The sequence below is a fragment of the Abramis brama genome (assembly GCF_963993115.1).
Source record: "Abramis brama genome assembly, chromosome: 22".
In the NCBI taxonomy this organism is placed as follows: Eukaryota; Metazoa; Chordata; class Actinopteri; order Cypriniformes; family Leuciscidae; genus Abramis; species Abramis brama.
The window spans coordinates 1,230,820-1,246,176 of record NC_139984.1 but is presented as its reverse complement, the minus strand read 5'-3'; the positions used below and the strand labels follow the sequence as shown (position 1 = coordinate 1,246,176).

Sequence of the window (15,357 nt, the reverse complement as noted above, 5' to 3'; positions counted from 1 at the left end):
CAGGAACAGACACCGGCTCAGGAACAGACACCGGCTCAGGCACAGGAACACACACAGGCTCAGCGCCGGCCATCTTGTCCGGAGACACTGGCTCGGCGGCGGCCATCTTGTCTGGAGACACTGGAACAGACACAGACTCAGGAACAGGAACACATACAGGCTCGGCGGCGGCCATCTTGTCCGGAGACACTGGCTCGGCGGACGTGACGTGAAGCTCGGGCTCGGCATGACTGACGTGGAGCGTAGGCTCAGGAACAGGCTCAGACTCCGGAACAGATGTGATCTCAGGAACAAAAAGAAGCGTGAAGGCAGCCATCCTGGGGACCACAATTAGGCATGGCCGCCTTCTTGGCTGGAGACTCCCCAAAGCTGCTGCTAGATCCATTTGTTGGTCAGTTGTTCTGTAATGTTGCTGAGGAAGACAAGCGAAGACGAGGATCTAAACGCAAGGTTATTTAATAAAGTAACAAGAAACAAGGAACACAGAACTCAAAGATCAAAGGAACAAAACCAGGGGAATCACAGAAGCAACCATTAAATGTATAACAACTGACAAAGTAACAAGTGAAACACAAGGGCTATAAATACACAGGGACAAACAAGCTAAACAAGATAACAAGGGGATGTGGTTAATTAGAAACACCTGGGAAGACTAATAAACAAGAAAAACTACAAAGGACTACAAAACATGGCACAGAACAGGAAATAACAAGTCCACAAGGGAACACAAGACAGGAATCATGACATATACTAACATTTTATGTATGTTTTGTAAATTTCGTTACAAGTCATCTACAAGTGATTAGTAAATGATTAACTAATTATTTATGAAACATGACTATGCGTTCATAAATGATTAGTAAGTGATATGTTCATTATTGTATGTATGTTTTGTAGATTCAGTTATAAGTCATATACAATTGATTAGTTAATGTTTAACTAATCCTTTACAAAACATGACTATGTGTTTCATAAATGTTTAATAAATGATGTTATTGTTTTGTATGTATCAATTAGAGGGTGCAGAAAGTTTTGTAAATGCCTTGTATACTCGTACAGATCAGATCATTTGTAACAGGTGTTGTGTTACAAATTTATTAAATGTTTAATTTAGGTTTCCACTACAATAGTATATAAACTGAGAAAGTGATTATTGAGTTTACAGCAAGAGATTCCTGCCAGATCTGTTTTTCCTTTGTAAGTTAAATGAGTTAGATCACGGAGACGCTAACCTATTGTCTTTAATGGCTCTTGGAGCCAGAGCCACAGTCCAGATGTTGAATCGTTAGGCTGATTGGATTAGCACATATGCGTTTGAATGGTTATGCTGATTGGATTGAGACTGGTAACACGCTGGAGTCTGGGGCGGGTTCCTTAACCTGTATACTCATTTACATGCTTTGTTTGAATTTGTCTCCACCTTCAAAAGTCCATCCTCCTAAAATGCCTATAAGACACCATGAACAGTTATGTACGAGAGATTGTTGGACGGCAGCCACACTCAATAAAGAAGAACTTCTGTTTGAACGCGATCCCAACGTCTCCTGGTCTGCTTTGAAGAAGGAAAAAGTTCCCAACAATTTGGTGCCGTGTGACCCGGATGGAGAAAAAGGAAACTCAACAAAGAACTTCAAGCTCAAAGAACTGAATCTTGAAACTTCTTCTGAATCCAGATTGAAACTTCAAGCTCAACAAAGATCTGACTAAAGTTCCAGACTGAATCTTCTGAATCCAGATTGAAAACTTCAAGCTCCAAAAAGATCTCAAAGAATGAACTGTTCTGACTGAGTTCCAGACGAAATTTTTCTGTACAACCAACGATTCGGTGAGTTTCACTCTATTCAAAGAACTGATGCAGACCAGTATAAATTTGTTTTCCTCTGCGCCGACAGAGAAGAAGTTAACAAACAGCTGTAGAGTTTTGTTAACCCTCTGGGGTCTGAGGTGTTTTCTGGCCCTGGAGGTGTTCTGACATGCTCTGACATTTGTGCTTATTTTTGTTACTTGTGGCATTGTCATGGCTAAAGTCTTATTACACTGTATTCAGCACAAACTCTTCTACAATAATATATCAGCAGCATGTATGTAAAAGTTTGTAGTTTTGAGATAAAGACATTTATGCGTGGTTTGTGAATATACAAAAAAAAAATGTCACTGGAATAAGGCCATGAAACCCATACTGATTATTTCTTCACAAGACTTTTGAAAATTGTATCATGTAGCCTAGAATATTTGCTCCAAAACTATGTGAAAATCACCCTGACTGCTCATTCAGGTAAGACAATATATTGATTTAAAATTTGTACGATGTGTTTTGTGTGAGAAAGCTTTATGCGGGAGGTCCTTAATATGTAAGCTTTTCACACCTGAGAAAGACAAAGACCCTCCCCTAACGGCCCTATTAGGAGCTATCAGGCCCTGTCATTCTGAGCAACCTTGCACAAAGAATGAGGAGATTTAAAAAATAATGGCTTTTAGATTGTTTGGATTTATTTACAACACAACATAATCCAAAGATACACAACAAATGACAAAAAGCACTTATTGAAAACAATGATCCAAAGACAGAAACCTTTGTGCCATTCTTAAAAACATTGTACATACCTTTCATTTCCAAGGTGTTTGATTTTCACTTTACCATGTTAATGTACAGAGACTCATGTGAATGTTGAAGTCAGCAGGACTCAATGGCATCTGGGCCCTGAAAAAAAAAAAAAAAGTGAACATACTGGTATCAAGAGAAACTATAGGCCACGATTTTGGGAATACATTTTAGATTTTTCTGGTTAAAATTGCTTTTTAAAATTCACAGAATACACACACACACACACACACACACACACACACACACAAATGTTTCCAACAATATATAATATAATGAACACCAGGTTTGTTGTGCCTTGTAGGCATAGGCTACGCGCAGTGCTGCATAAAATAATAATAACAATAACCTATAGCAGCCTATAAATCTTCCAACAGATTTCAGTAACAACTACGCTAGAGAAAAATATATTGATTATCATATGTTACTTCAAATGTTTCCATTCGTTATGATGATATGAAATGAGATAATAGTAAACACATAAAGCCTACTGTTTGGTGCGTTTTGCTTTTCAAACGCGATCGTGCTCCAAAATATACATTCAAACGCACAGCATGCTCCAGAATATGAAACATTATGGTTACCATATTATACATATCTATGTTTGAGCAGATATCCACAAACACAGTATTTAACAGTACACGGGTCTAAATTTTATAATATTCACCATATATCTAGCAACAGTTCAATTGCAATGTGAAGTTTATGCAACAATAACAAACTAATTTGTAAGAATGTCTTACCTTACATCTTTCTTGTCTTCAAATCGCGTTCTTCTTCTTCTGAGGTAAATCCAATGTAAGCTCACGGCGCGTCTTTCAAACTCGACGAAAAGCAGAGACTTGTGAAGTGTTTTGGTGTTTTGTTTTTGAGGTAATGAGCGCGTTCGCGTTCCATGTGGAGATTTGCATGTCAATCTCTTTTGCGCGAGTGGGCGTGGTCAAATTAAATATAATGAGCAAGCGTTTGAGATACTGGACATCTTGTTGGTTTTATACAAAATTACTTAAACAGAGAATATTTGTTTTCAGTTTGAATCCGATCATTTAAAAGTACACACTTAAATATTTATAAAGGTATATGGCTCATAAATGTGTGACAAGTATTCGCTGAGTTTTGTTTCAGTTTATAGACGTGCTCAAGAAAAAAAAGTTCACCGCGACGGAGAGGCAGAACGCACACCCTGTTTATTTTCTTTATTTTACAAAAGCACAATGTTTTGATTTGATTGTAAGTGGACACATACAAAAGTAGAAATATCACAGATTCTTTTTTTTATATTTCCTTTTTCTGTATGACCATAAATGACGGAGTAATTTAAGTTTATAGTGCTACAATGTGAAGAAAATCCAGCAAAACGCGCCGGCGCGTTTGCCGACCTCAGAGGGTTAACTAAGTAATCCTCTAAAGTTGTCTTTTAGAGATGAAATTTATCCTCTGTTTTCAGGCAGGGAAGATTAGCGTAAAGTGCTAGTAATTTGTGTTATCCTTTGCTCTGGGCAAGGAAGGTTAACAATAGTTGATCTGTGTTAACGTGTACCCTCTGTTGATCAGAGAAGTTTTAGTGTTTGTGTGGTAACAAAGAAATTCCCAGACTGAATCTTGAAACTTCAAGACAACCACAAAAGCATAAAATGATTAGAAGGAATGCTAGACTAATCCCCACAACTGAAAAATGTGGTCTTGCGACTCCTTTATGGACAGACAGTGAGTTCAAGTCATTGTTAGGACAGCACATGGACTATATAGCGACTGAGTCAGTCAGATTGAATTTAACAAAGAAATTTAGCATTCACCCAGAAAAAGTATGGTCAATTGAAGATACTATGAGCAAGTATTCGCAAGAACAGTGTGAAAGCCATTATCTGTTGTCACATAGAATTTGTTTTAGCAATAGCTACAGAACAGTCTAAACGCAAATCAGAGCTAGAGAAACAGAACAATGAGCTCCGTGCTAGAATATCTTCTTTGACTAAGAAATTAAAGCGCAACAAAGATGCAAAAAAACTGATGTGGGAGAATTTAGTCAGCCTGATAACATTTATCCTTAAAAGCTTTCTTTGAAACAGATGTAGCCATCCAATCAGTAACTGATAAGCCCATAGATTCAGTGAAGGTGTGTGGGGCAAGGAGAAGATCTCAGGGAATTGAGGGAACTGAAAGTGTTCCTCCCAACTCTTCTGTTGTCCAAATACAAACTGTTTCCAAAGCGCTAGGACCTGAAGATGTAGAGAGACTATACCAGAGCTTACCCTCAGCACGCACACATTTTTCTGAATTTAGAAAAGCATTGATCAGTAAAATACGTCTCTATGACATGTCGTTGGCAGAAGTTACACAGCTGATATCACAAATTCTAACTGAATCTGAATTCAACAGTTTTGAGTCTGCTGTTACTTCTGAACTACAACATGCCAGTAAAGGCGATTTGAGAGAAGGTGTTTTGAAAATCCTAAAGAATATCTTAGGACCCAAAATAAATTGGTCTAGAGTTACTAGCTGTGTACAAGAGAAAGAAGAAACTGTGAGTGAATATACTGAGAGGTTTTGTCAGGCAGCCGTAACTTACAGTGGAATAGTGGATGATTCCGAAAGTGTGCTAGCTGACAAAGGAGCTCTAATCCGAATTTGGGCAGATGGTCTTGTAGCTGAGTACAGAACAGCCTTGCCATTCCTAGATATTACGTGGGCTAAAATAACTCTCAGAAGTAACCTAGAAAGTTTAGCTATTTGGGAAAGAGATTCTGATGTTAAAGAGAGAGTAAGAATTGCAGCAGCATCCTTTAAGGTCAACACAGAGAATGAACAGAAACGCAAACGTCCTAAGAGAGAGGGCAGCTGTAATTACTGTGGTAAACATGGCCATTGGATGAGACAGTGTAGAAAAAAAAAAAAAAAAACTTTTAAGCAGTTAACAAGGTTACTCAGCTTCTGCTCAGCTTGCTTGATACTCTGAAGCAGCCCCTCCCCTCCTCGTTAAACTTGTGGGGCAGCTTGATAAGGTGTTAAACATTTAGGCTGTGAGTGCTTAATTTCGCCAGAAACAGCAACAAAGACGAAAGACTGATTTTTGTTTAATAGAAAAGACTCACAGCCTTAAATGTTATAGCATAGAATATTCCAGTAAAACACCCATGCTCTATTATTATGTCTATTATGACTGATGTTTCACTGGAGAATGGAAATGTGCAAATTTTCTCACACACTGTACAGTGTGCACACAACAGGGACAGCATAGGACACACAGACCAGGGCGGAGCCCATGGAAGAACCGAAGTGCAACAGGCCTCGGGGGTCAGCCATGTGGTGAAGATTTCCTCATTCCCCATCTTATTCCCACCTCACTGGTCCATAGGTGTCAAATCAATTAAGAAATAGGGAAAGAACAGAAACAACAACAGCAGACTCTGAAAATGATACAACCCGTGTTTAAACAAATACTGCTACAACCCTAGTGTTTGAACAAATACTGCTCTGTTGTCTTTTGTTTTCTTTCTTCCTCTGTGCAGATACCACTTGATGGCTGTTCCGAGATCCATATGCAACGACCGTCTCACCTGCATATGAAGCCACAACCTCAAGAAGACAACTAGACCCACTGCTGAACGATCACAAAAGAAAAAGAAAAAAATACACAACGCAGAGACTCACCTACGGGAACTTCAGTCATCCATCAGAGAACTTGAACAAAATACAACAAGACATTCTTGATCTCTCAACAAAATTACACCAGATGACTGAAGATAACTCTTCACGGTTCGGAAACCTGTTAGTATCAAGTGTGTCAACCAACAAATGACTCACATCCAGCACAAGGAAATAACAGTTTTTCAACTAGAAAAGACTATTACTCGTAAGGACTTCAAGGACCCTAATTGCATGTTTTGTTTCTGTGGCAGCATGCAATTACAGATGAACAACACAGATCATGCTATGTGCCTGTAACTATCACACGTTAAAAGAATGAACTTGCTATGTGCCTGTAACTTTTTCAAGTTACAAGAATTAACTTTTAAGTGTCTAAATTTGTATTTTGTGAGAGTTTTTAAGAACCCTCAAAGGGGGAAGTGTTGTATTACAAATCTATTAAATGTTTAATTTAGGTTTCCACTACAATAGTATATAAACTGAGAAAGTGATTATTGAGTTTATAGCAAGAGATTCCTGCCAGATCTGTTTTTCCTTTGTAAGTTAAATGAGTCAGATCACGGAGACGCTAACCTATTGTCTTTAATGGCTCTTGGAGCCAGAGCCACAGTCCAGACGTTGAATCGTTAGGCTGATTGGATTAGCACATATGCATTTGAATGGTTATGCTGATTGTATTGAGACTGGTAACACGCTGGAGTCTGGGGCGGGTTCCTTAACCTGTATACTCATTTACATGCTTTGTTTGAATTCGTCTTCACCTTCAAAAGTCCCTCCTCCTAAAATGCCTATAAGACACCATGAACAGTTATGTACGAGAGATTGTTGGACGGCAGCCAAGCTCAATAAAGAAGAGCTTCTGTTTGAACGCGATCCCAACGTCTCCTGGTCTGCTTTGAAGAAGGAAAAAGTTCCCAACACAGGTCAGTAACAGTGTTCAACACAGTGATCATTTACAACACTTTCTGCATCCCCTAATCTAAAGTGTAAACTATTCATCACTTGTAAATGTGTTACACATCATTCATATATGAGATTCGCAGATCTAATGTCTTATTGATTCTTGAAGTGGTAATCTACGAATTCTACGAACCACGGTCCTGTGTATACTTCCTCATTCTGACCTCGTGTTAACAAATGAGTTAATCTTTCAAGATACTGAAGGCCATATTAATCATTTATATTCAAAATTCCACTCAGCTGAAGTAATTTGTGGTGGTGACTTTAATACAGTGTTTGATGGAAAACAAGATCGATTGCCACCTAGAATTGACAATATGGCAAGTGAATTAAGCAATAATTTTTGTGACCAAATTAAGAATTTAATTGTTAAATATTGGCAACAAGCTTCTTTGATTCAAACTTAAGGAAATTCGCAATATTGTATGGAAAATCCATTTAAAAAAAACAAACATCTTGGTGCGCTAAAGCAGCGCATCATGTTGTTTTCATTATTAAGTTATTTCCCCTGCTGAGGAACAAATTCAAGTTATGACGCCGACGAATCGCCCTTTAACGACATATTATCAGTTCACTTCTGGCATTGCTAACTTGACATCGCAGCCTGTTCATTATTAAAATAAAACACAGTCAACCAAACAGACAAAAACTTATTCTGCTTAATTTAATTGGTCTGTTGTACAATATAAAGGCTGTGCCGTCAGTCACCACCTAGGCTACTTGCTGTTATTCCAAACTCATTTCCCTTACTGTGAAGATGTTGTTTTAGCCTATACGTGTATATTAGGACTTGACTTAAGTACGAAGCCTTCTTTACATTAATAGTTAGCATCCAGATGTTACATTGCAAATATGGAAACTTTGGACCGAATGAGAGATGCACGAACCCTATGTCGGTACAGTTTCAGTTTCAATTCAAATAAATTTAAACTCTGTCCACTTCTTATACTGTCTATGGTTCAAGCTGTTTAATGATTTTTCTACCTCAGAACGAAAAAAGAAAAATCAAGCTGAAATCGTGTTTTTCGTTTTTTTTTTTAAAATGAAAAAGGAACTGTTTACTCATTTTTCTACTTTCAATATTAAATAAAAAAACTACTGAACGAATGATATATGGATTAAAGAGGCCTGCCTTAAAAGTATTATTCTGGTTGGATACCAGTTGTGTGTGTGTGTGTGTGTGTGTCTGTGTGTGTGTGTGTGTGTGTGTGTGTGTGTGAGAGAGAGAGAGAAAGCGGGGGAAAAGTAATGTAGCTCACCTTATAGTGTATAATATTCACATACAATATACGTCATATATTAATATTTATAATATTTAACCCTAAGGGGTCTAAGGTGTTTTTGGAGTCCTTGAGATGTTTAGACATGTCCTGACATTTGAGCTTTTTTCAGTTATTTATAAACATATTAATGGCAAAGGTGTAATTACACTCTATTTAGCACAAACAGGGCTACCATAATATGTGAGCAACATGTATGTACATGTTTGTATTTTTGAGAGAATAAAGTTTATGCATGGTTATTGAAACAAACTAAAAATTAAAGTTTCTGAAATAAGGTCACAAAACACATACTAAATACTGTATGTGTCCACAAGACTTTTGACTAATGGATGTCGCCTAGAGTTTTTGCTTCAAAGTGATGTGAAAATCATCCTGCCTAAACATTCACAGAAACAATACATTGATTTAAATTGTCTAATGGTGCGTTCACACCGGACACGAATAGCCATCAGGCGCGAGTGATTTCAATGTTAAGTCAATGCAAAGACGCATTACACGCGTAAAAAATTCCTGCGGCACGAATGAGGTGTAGAGCGCGGCGCGGTAGAATTATTTTATTAGTGCTTTTTGTGCATTCACGCGTTTGACGCGAATTTGCGTCTGCCGCCCGAGTTGAAAAATCTGAACTTCTGCGTCAATTGGCGCCACGTTAACCAATCAGGAGCCTGCTTGCTGCTGTCACGTGGTGAAGTGACAGTTTATAATGTTATTTATGTTTAAATAATTTTTTTTGTAATATGACTAAAATGCACAACAAAGCAAATCTTTCACATACAAACTCGATTTCAATATATGAGAGATACTCATTTTGTATTGAATGCTATTTATTCCATATCTATTCTAGATTATATGAAACATTGTCTAATGTAAAGACAACAAACACAATTTAGTGTATAAAAACTTTTTAAAAAATCACAGGACAGGTTTCACTTTTGGAGGCTGGCTCCATTTATTATCCAAAAAAAAATAAATGACAGATTAGGTGGGTGCGGGCGAGGGTGAACCTCGCGCCGGGCTGTACAGCGCGGGCTCATCAGGCAGCGACCACTCGAGGCCGAGGCCTTATCGGGCCTACGCTGTCCTCGTCAGCATCCTCACCGTTAGGTCCATCAAACCTAGCTCCTGGAGCAAATTGTTAAACTCCTGAAACCCTCCGGAGGGTCTGGTGGACCCGAGTACAGCGACGATGTCCCCTACGCAGCTGTTTCTGCTCTCCAGAGCATATACGAGCGGTGACTCTCTCGATTAATGCTAATGCTAATGCTCGATAAACATCTAAAAAAGATGGCCGCCAACGGGTTTCGAAACTTTCGCCTCCGGATTTCACCCTTGACACGCGAATTAACACAAAGTGGTCAAGTGTATAACTAGACGCGTCAGGCGTGAATTTGACGCGCTATTCGCGTCCAGTGTGAACGCACAGTAAGAGACTGTGTAATGTTGTGGTTGAATGATAGAAGGAAGCAGGATGCACGTGCAGCAAACTTTATTAAATAAACCCAAAACTAGACAAACTCAGACTAGGGAAACAGGACACAGGAACCAAACAGCCAACATACAATAACAAGAACTCACAAAGACTGAGACTAGACACAGGGCTTAAATACACAGGCAAACAAGCTAAACAAGATAGCAAGGGGGTGTGGCTAATTAGAAACACCTGGGAAGACTAATAAACAAGACAAATTACAAAGGACTACAAAACATGGCACAGAACAGGAAATAACAAGAGTCCACACAAGACAAGGGGAACTTGGCAGGCATGACATGAAGAGACTCAGACTTGGCAGGCATGACATGACATGAAGAGACTCAGACTTGGCAGGCATGACTTGAAGAGACTCAGGTTTGGCAGGCATGACGTGAAGAGACTCAGGTTTGGCAGGCATGACGTGAAGAGACTCGGGTTCGGCAGGTACTGTGGGGTTGCAGGGCTCCTCGTTCACCAAAACCCACACTAAAAGTTGAACTGCTCAGTTGCAGGGCCAAGTCAATATACAATTCTAAAGTCTAATGAGGATTGTGCAGTGGCATGGTTGAACCGAGCGGCTCAGATAGCCCCCCTCTAAAAAAATCATGAGGCATACAGAGTCCATCAAAGTCAAATTTGCCAGTTCGATAAAGCCTCTCACATACTCCTCAATAGGACGTTTTCCTTGACGGAGACACATGATCACAAGGCAAACAAGCTAAACAAGATAACAAGGGGGCGTGGCTAATTAGAAACACCTGGGAAGACTAATAAACAAGAAAAACTACAAAGGACTACAAAACATGGCACAGAAAAGGAAATAACAAGAGTGCACACAAGACAAGGGGAACACAAGACAGGAATCTTGACACACTGTATGTTTAGAAATGCAATATGCGTGGGGTATGTATATATTGCTTTTAATTTATTTAGAATATAGTTAACATTATAATCCAAATATAAATGAAAGTCAAAAGCACATTTTGAGTATACAGTCATACCTGGAAACAAATCCTGTTCAAATATGCTATCTGGGCAATTCTAGAGAATGGGTTCAAAGTTAGAGTTGGAAACATCTAGAAATGTTTTGTTTAGAAAACATTTGTGATCTTTTTCCACAAATTTTGTATGCATGCAAATTGTCTAATATCCAAATTAAACATTTCTAGTAATTGTGAAGTTAATACTCCTACCGTATTTTCAGAAAGTTTTGGAATATTTATCCTCTCCCCAAATTTGTCACTAATAAAATAATAATTATAAATAATTGAATGAGAAGGTTTATATTGACCTATTAAGATTTTGTTTACATCTACCTTGTAAATATATTTTTTGCTATTTTATTAAATAGTTTTCACATGTAAATCAACAACAACTACAATTTTAACAATATTTTAAGTGTAATCTTTCTTTTTAAAAAGCATACATTTCAAAGTTAAGGATTCATTAGTTTGAATTGGAACAAACACTATAATAACATCTTCGTTGATAATTCAATATACTTTATTTTTGACAAAACTGCATATGAGCAGAAATTGGCAAACAAAGCTTATTTGATGTGGCAGTAGTCTATTTTACTGTAAAACCTTTATAATTATCCTACTTAACGAAATCTTGTTTAAAGGTGCTCTAAGCGATGCCGGGAGATGTAACTCCTTGTTGACATTCGAATTGTTGTCAAACAAAATGGAGGCTAGCTAGACCCTCCCTCCTCCCCTCCCTTCCGGCATACAGGAAAGTCAAAGTAGTCACTACAAAGTTAAGTTTTACTGATACTTCATTCAATGTGTAATGTCACCAAGTTAGATAAATGCTTTTATATATTGCAGAACAGAATGCAGAAAAAGAGAAACATTATCTTAAAATCGTTTCGCCACCTGAGGTTATAACTATAGCTCCCATACAAGGACGCAATAATAGCAAGATAATGTTAGCTTCGCGTTTCCCAGTGAGCATAAACAACGGCGGCGTCGTAAACAAATTTAGTCAACGATGTCAATAGCCTATACATGAACATTCGAATTCATAAACAGTGGGTGAAAACGATCATTCACACAAATTGTCGCCCTACTGTGAATTTACAATAAAGATTGATCGCTAGCTGCTAGAAACATGTTGTATTCACCAAAGTTAACGCTGACTGCATAGTTCTAGCCAATTACATCCTTGTGTTGGTTTGGCGAACATGAACGTCTGTTTAGAAATAAAAATGGATTGACCCACCTGTTCTGCAAAAACAGAGCAACTGAATGTCGGAATGCAAATTCTTCTTGTCGGTTATTGGCTGGAGCACTGTTTGTTGTGTTTCGTGGTGCGGGTGAGCCCAGTTTGTTTTTGTTGCCATTTGTGGAGCCTGTGGTGTCTACAGAGACCGCGTTTTTTCACAGTGTGTTCAGGGGACAGGCAGCTAGCGAATAGTGAGAAGATGTTTGCTGTATGTGACAAAAAAATTATTTGGCCTAAAAAACGCGTGGCATCACTTAGAGCACCTTTAAACATTAATATTTCATCTGTAACATATTGTTTTTATGATATATCAATATAGGGCATATCAATGTTAATTTGCAGTTTAATACGTTGCATATACAAATACATTTTATTTCAACATATTTCAGTCAATTTTTACTCATCTCAGCATAGCAATATAGTTTGGGAAAACCTAAAGTAGATGTGTTCATGTTCATGTAAAAATAGCATGTTGTAAGTGCCTGTAGTAAACAACAGTGCTCATCTGTGCCATTCATTCACACATAGACACATCTTCTTGCGGTTTACAGACACTATCGCGATTAGAACAAAGCACTTAAGAATAAAGAACTTACTATTCACAATCCTCAGCTGGATCCGTTACTCCTCGAAATTAAACTGAAACCAGCACTTCTGAGGTAAATTTTTCCAGAATTATTATTACTATTACGCTATTATTATTCCTCACAGCGTCACAAGTCGACATAAAGTACATGAATCTGATTAAACTTGATGATTTTATCGAGCTGATGTGAGCATTGACAGGTTTGCATGGATTGCTTCAGATCATTTGCGTTTCAATAGCACACACTCTCAGTAGGCGTGTTCACATTAGTAAATAATGAGTTGCCATGAGAACGACTGACATCTTTCTCTTTTCATACAGATTACATAAACAGAGAATATTTGTTTTCTTTTTTAATTAAATCATTTAAAAGTAGACACTTAAATAAATATAAAGATACTGTATAACGCTCTTGCCTGTGTGACTAGTAATCGTTGAGTTTTGTTTAAGTTTAGAGACGTGCTCCAGAAAAAAGGTTCACGGAGAGGCAGAAAGTACACCCTGTTTATTTTCTTTCTTTCTTCATGTATTTCAATTACCCTCTTCCTCATCATTTCTAAAAAATGTTTCACCTTTGGCAATGTTTGATACTAGTTTTTGCTTCCAAATCTCAAAATGTTTATCAGTGTATAGTGCAGTGTCATCTGTAAACTGCAGGAGCTTGACAGAAATGTACTATATAAAAATATATATTTTGCATTATTATACACTGTCCTCAAGTCTTTCCACACATTTACAAGGTTAAAACATAGAACACTACAGCTTTGAAAAGACATGGTTGCACTGAAGAAAGTGTGGACATGTCATAAGTCAGTTTCTCAGTTGTTTTTGTTCAGTCTGATGAGAGAAACTGAAGAATCAGGATAGATACCAAATCCACAATAGAGGGGTTCGGTGAATGTGGTGTTGAATGTGTGTAAGTGTGTGAGTGTGTGTGTGTCAGAAACGCTGTAGAAGGACAGAGTGCCAGCTGACCAGTCCATATATACTCCTACTCTATTAGAGGGAGGTGACGGGCAAGGTATGTAATTGTTCTTATTGTTGTGCCAGGCACTAAATCTGTCAAAGGAGTAGTCCAGACTCCAAGACTTCTCATTGCATCCAAACACACAGTCATCATTCTCGCCTTTTCTGCTGATTCCTTTATATGCTACTGATATATAAGTGCCCTTCCCGCTCCATTCAGCCTCCCAGTAACAGCGTCCAGTCAGACACTCCCGACACAGAACCTGAGAACATTTATCAAATCTCTCTGAATGATAAGGATATGGCTGATTTTCTTTTAAATATGTCACCTTTGTGTCCTCTTCAGACAAAAAGAAACGAGTATCTGCTGTATTTGGATCCAGTGTGAGATCACAGGCATCTGAACACAAGAACAGCAATTAGAACCTAAAACTACAATAACGATGTGTGTCTGTAAAAAAAGAAAGAAACAAAGAGTACCTACATTTCTGCAGCCCTGGTGTGATTCTAAAGTGTTCATTGTGGTCCAGACTAAAGGAACACACATAATGACATAAAAGGGTCATGATTAGTTAAATGAGGTATCTATCTATCTATCTATCTATCTATCTATCTATCTATCTATCTATCTATCTATCTATCTATCTGTCTGTCTGTCTGTCTGTCTGTCTGTCTGTCTGTCTGCACCAGGCAACACCTTGGCTGTTATTTTTCTGGTACAGAGTACACATGCAAACATTTTGCAAGATATTGCTAGTTTGTGAAAGCTGTATGAAAAAGCAAGAGCAGACTTAAGTACATTTCGTATGGCTTTGTAACTATTATGAATAATATGTCTACCATTGTCCTTATACTGTAAATTATTTCACTTATGTTCAACATACTTGAGCTTTTCCAGTGTGCAAATTGGATCATGCAGTCTCTCAAAGAGTAACTGGTCTCCTAATTTTCCAGGGTGATTGTAGCTCAGATCCAGCTCTTTCAGATGTGAAGTTGACCTCAGTGCTGAAGCCAGATAACAACATCCGACCTCTGTCACCATGCAGCCAGATAATCCAACATTTCCCCTTTGCCCTTTTTATGACGGGTTTGACCATGACCTTGTAACTTACTTTAGATGTTATATTTGTGTTCAATTCGTGCCTACTTTTGAGTCCAAAAAATGAAAGGTTTTTAATACTTTTAAGTACCTCAGTATCTCCAGGGGACAGTTTGCAGTCTTCAGTGCTTCAGAGATCAGCTTCACTCCTGAATCATGTAGGTCATTGTTACTCAGGTCCAGCTCTCTTAGGAGGGACTTTGAAGATTGCAGAGCTGAAGTTACAATTTCACAGCATTGACCAGTGATGTTAGAGTAAGTAAGACTGAAAGACAATGAAATACAATTTTAGAAGAGAATAAATTCCTATCCTGACTCTGGAACTTTTATTGATATTTAAAGTATAATTAAGGTGAGACACTACATGTGAATAGAGTAAAATTTTAAAACAATAGATATCACCATGAAACTTCTTCAGTTGATTACTTACACAAGTATATAAAAAAAGTATTACAAGTTTTTGAAATTTGTATGTTTAATTATGCAAATTATGCATTAAATATGCATGATTTTGCA

At 37.9% G+C, this 15,357-nt stretch overlaps 1 protein-coding gene across 1 annotated transcript; it reads right to left on the bottom strand.

The window, feature by feature from the left end:
* Window positions 1–13,263: 13,263 nt before the first annotated feature.
* LOC311073745 (stonustoxin subunit beta-like) lies at window positions 13,264–14,792 on the bottom strand. The gene is made up of 3 exons (XM_084099685.1): window positions 14,627–14,792; window positions 14,227–14,273; window positions 13,264–14,142 (listed from the first exon to the last, which is right to left on the bottom strand). The coding sequence occupies exons 1-3, from the start codon at window positions 14,782–14,784 to the stop codon at window positions 13,595–13,597; spliced, it is 753 nt and encodes a 250-aa protein (XP_083955811.1). The 5' UTR covers window positions 14,785–14,792; the 3' UTR covers window positions 13,264–13,594.
* Window positions 14,793–15,357: the final 565 nt, after the last annotated feature.

What these genes read in the sequence shown, in the direction of transcription:
- LOC311073745 (XM_084099685.1), bottom strand. Translation starts at nt 14,784, where the DNA reads ATGGTGACAGAGGTCGGATGTTGTTATCTGGCTTCAGCACTGAGGTCA. An exon ending in TGCACACTGGAAAAGCTCAA is followed by an intron (nt 14,274 to 14,626) that starts GTATGTTGAACA and finishes GTGTTCCTTTAG; the next exon opens with TCTGGACCACAATGAACACT. An exon ending in CACACCAGGGCTGCAGAAAT is followed by an intron (nt 14,143 to 14,226) that starts GTAGGTACTCTT and finishes TCTTGTGTTCAG; the next exon opens with ATGCCTGTGATCTCACACTG.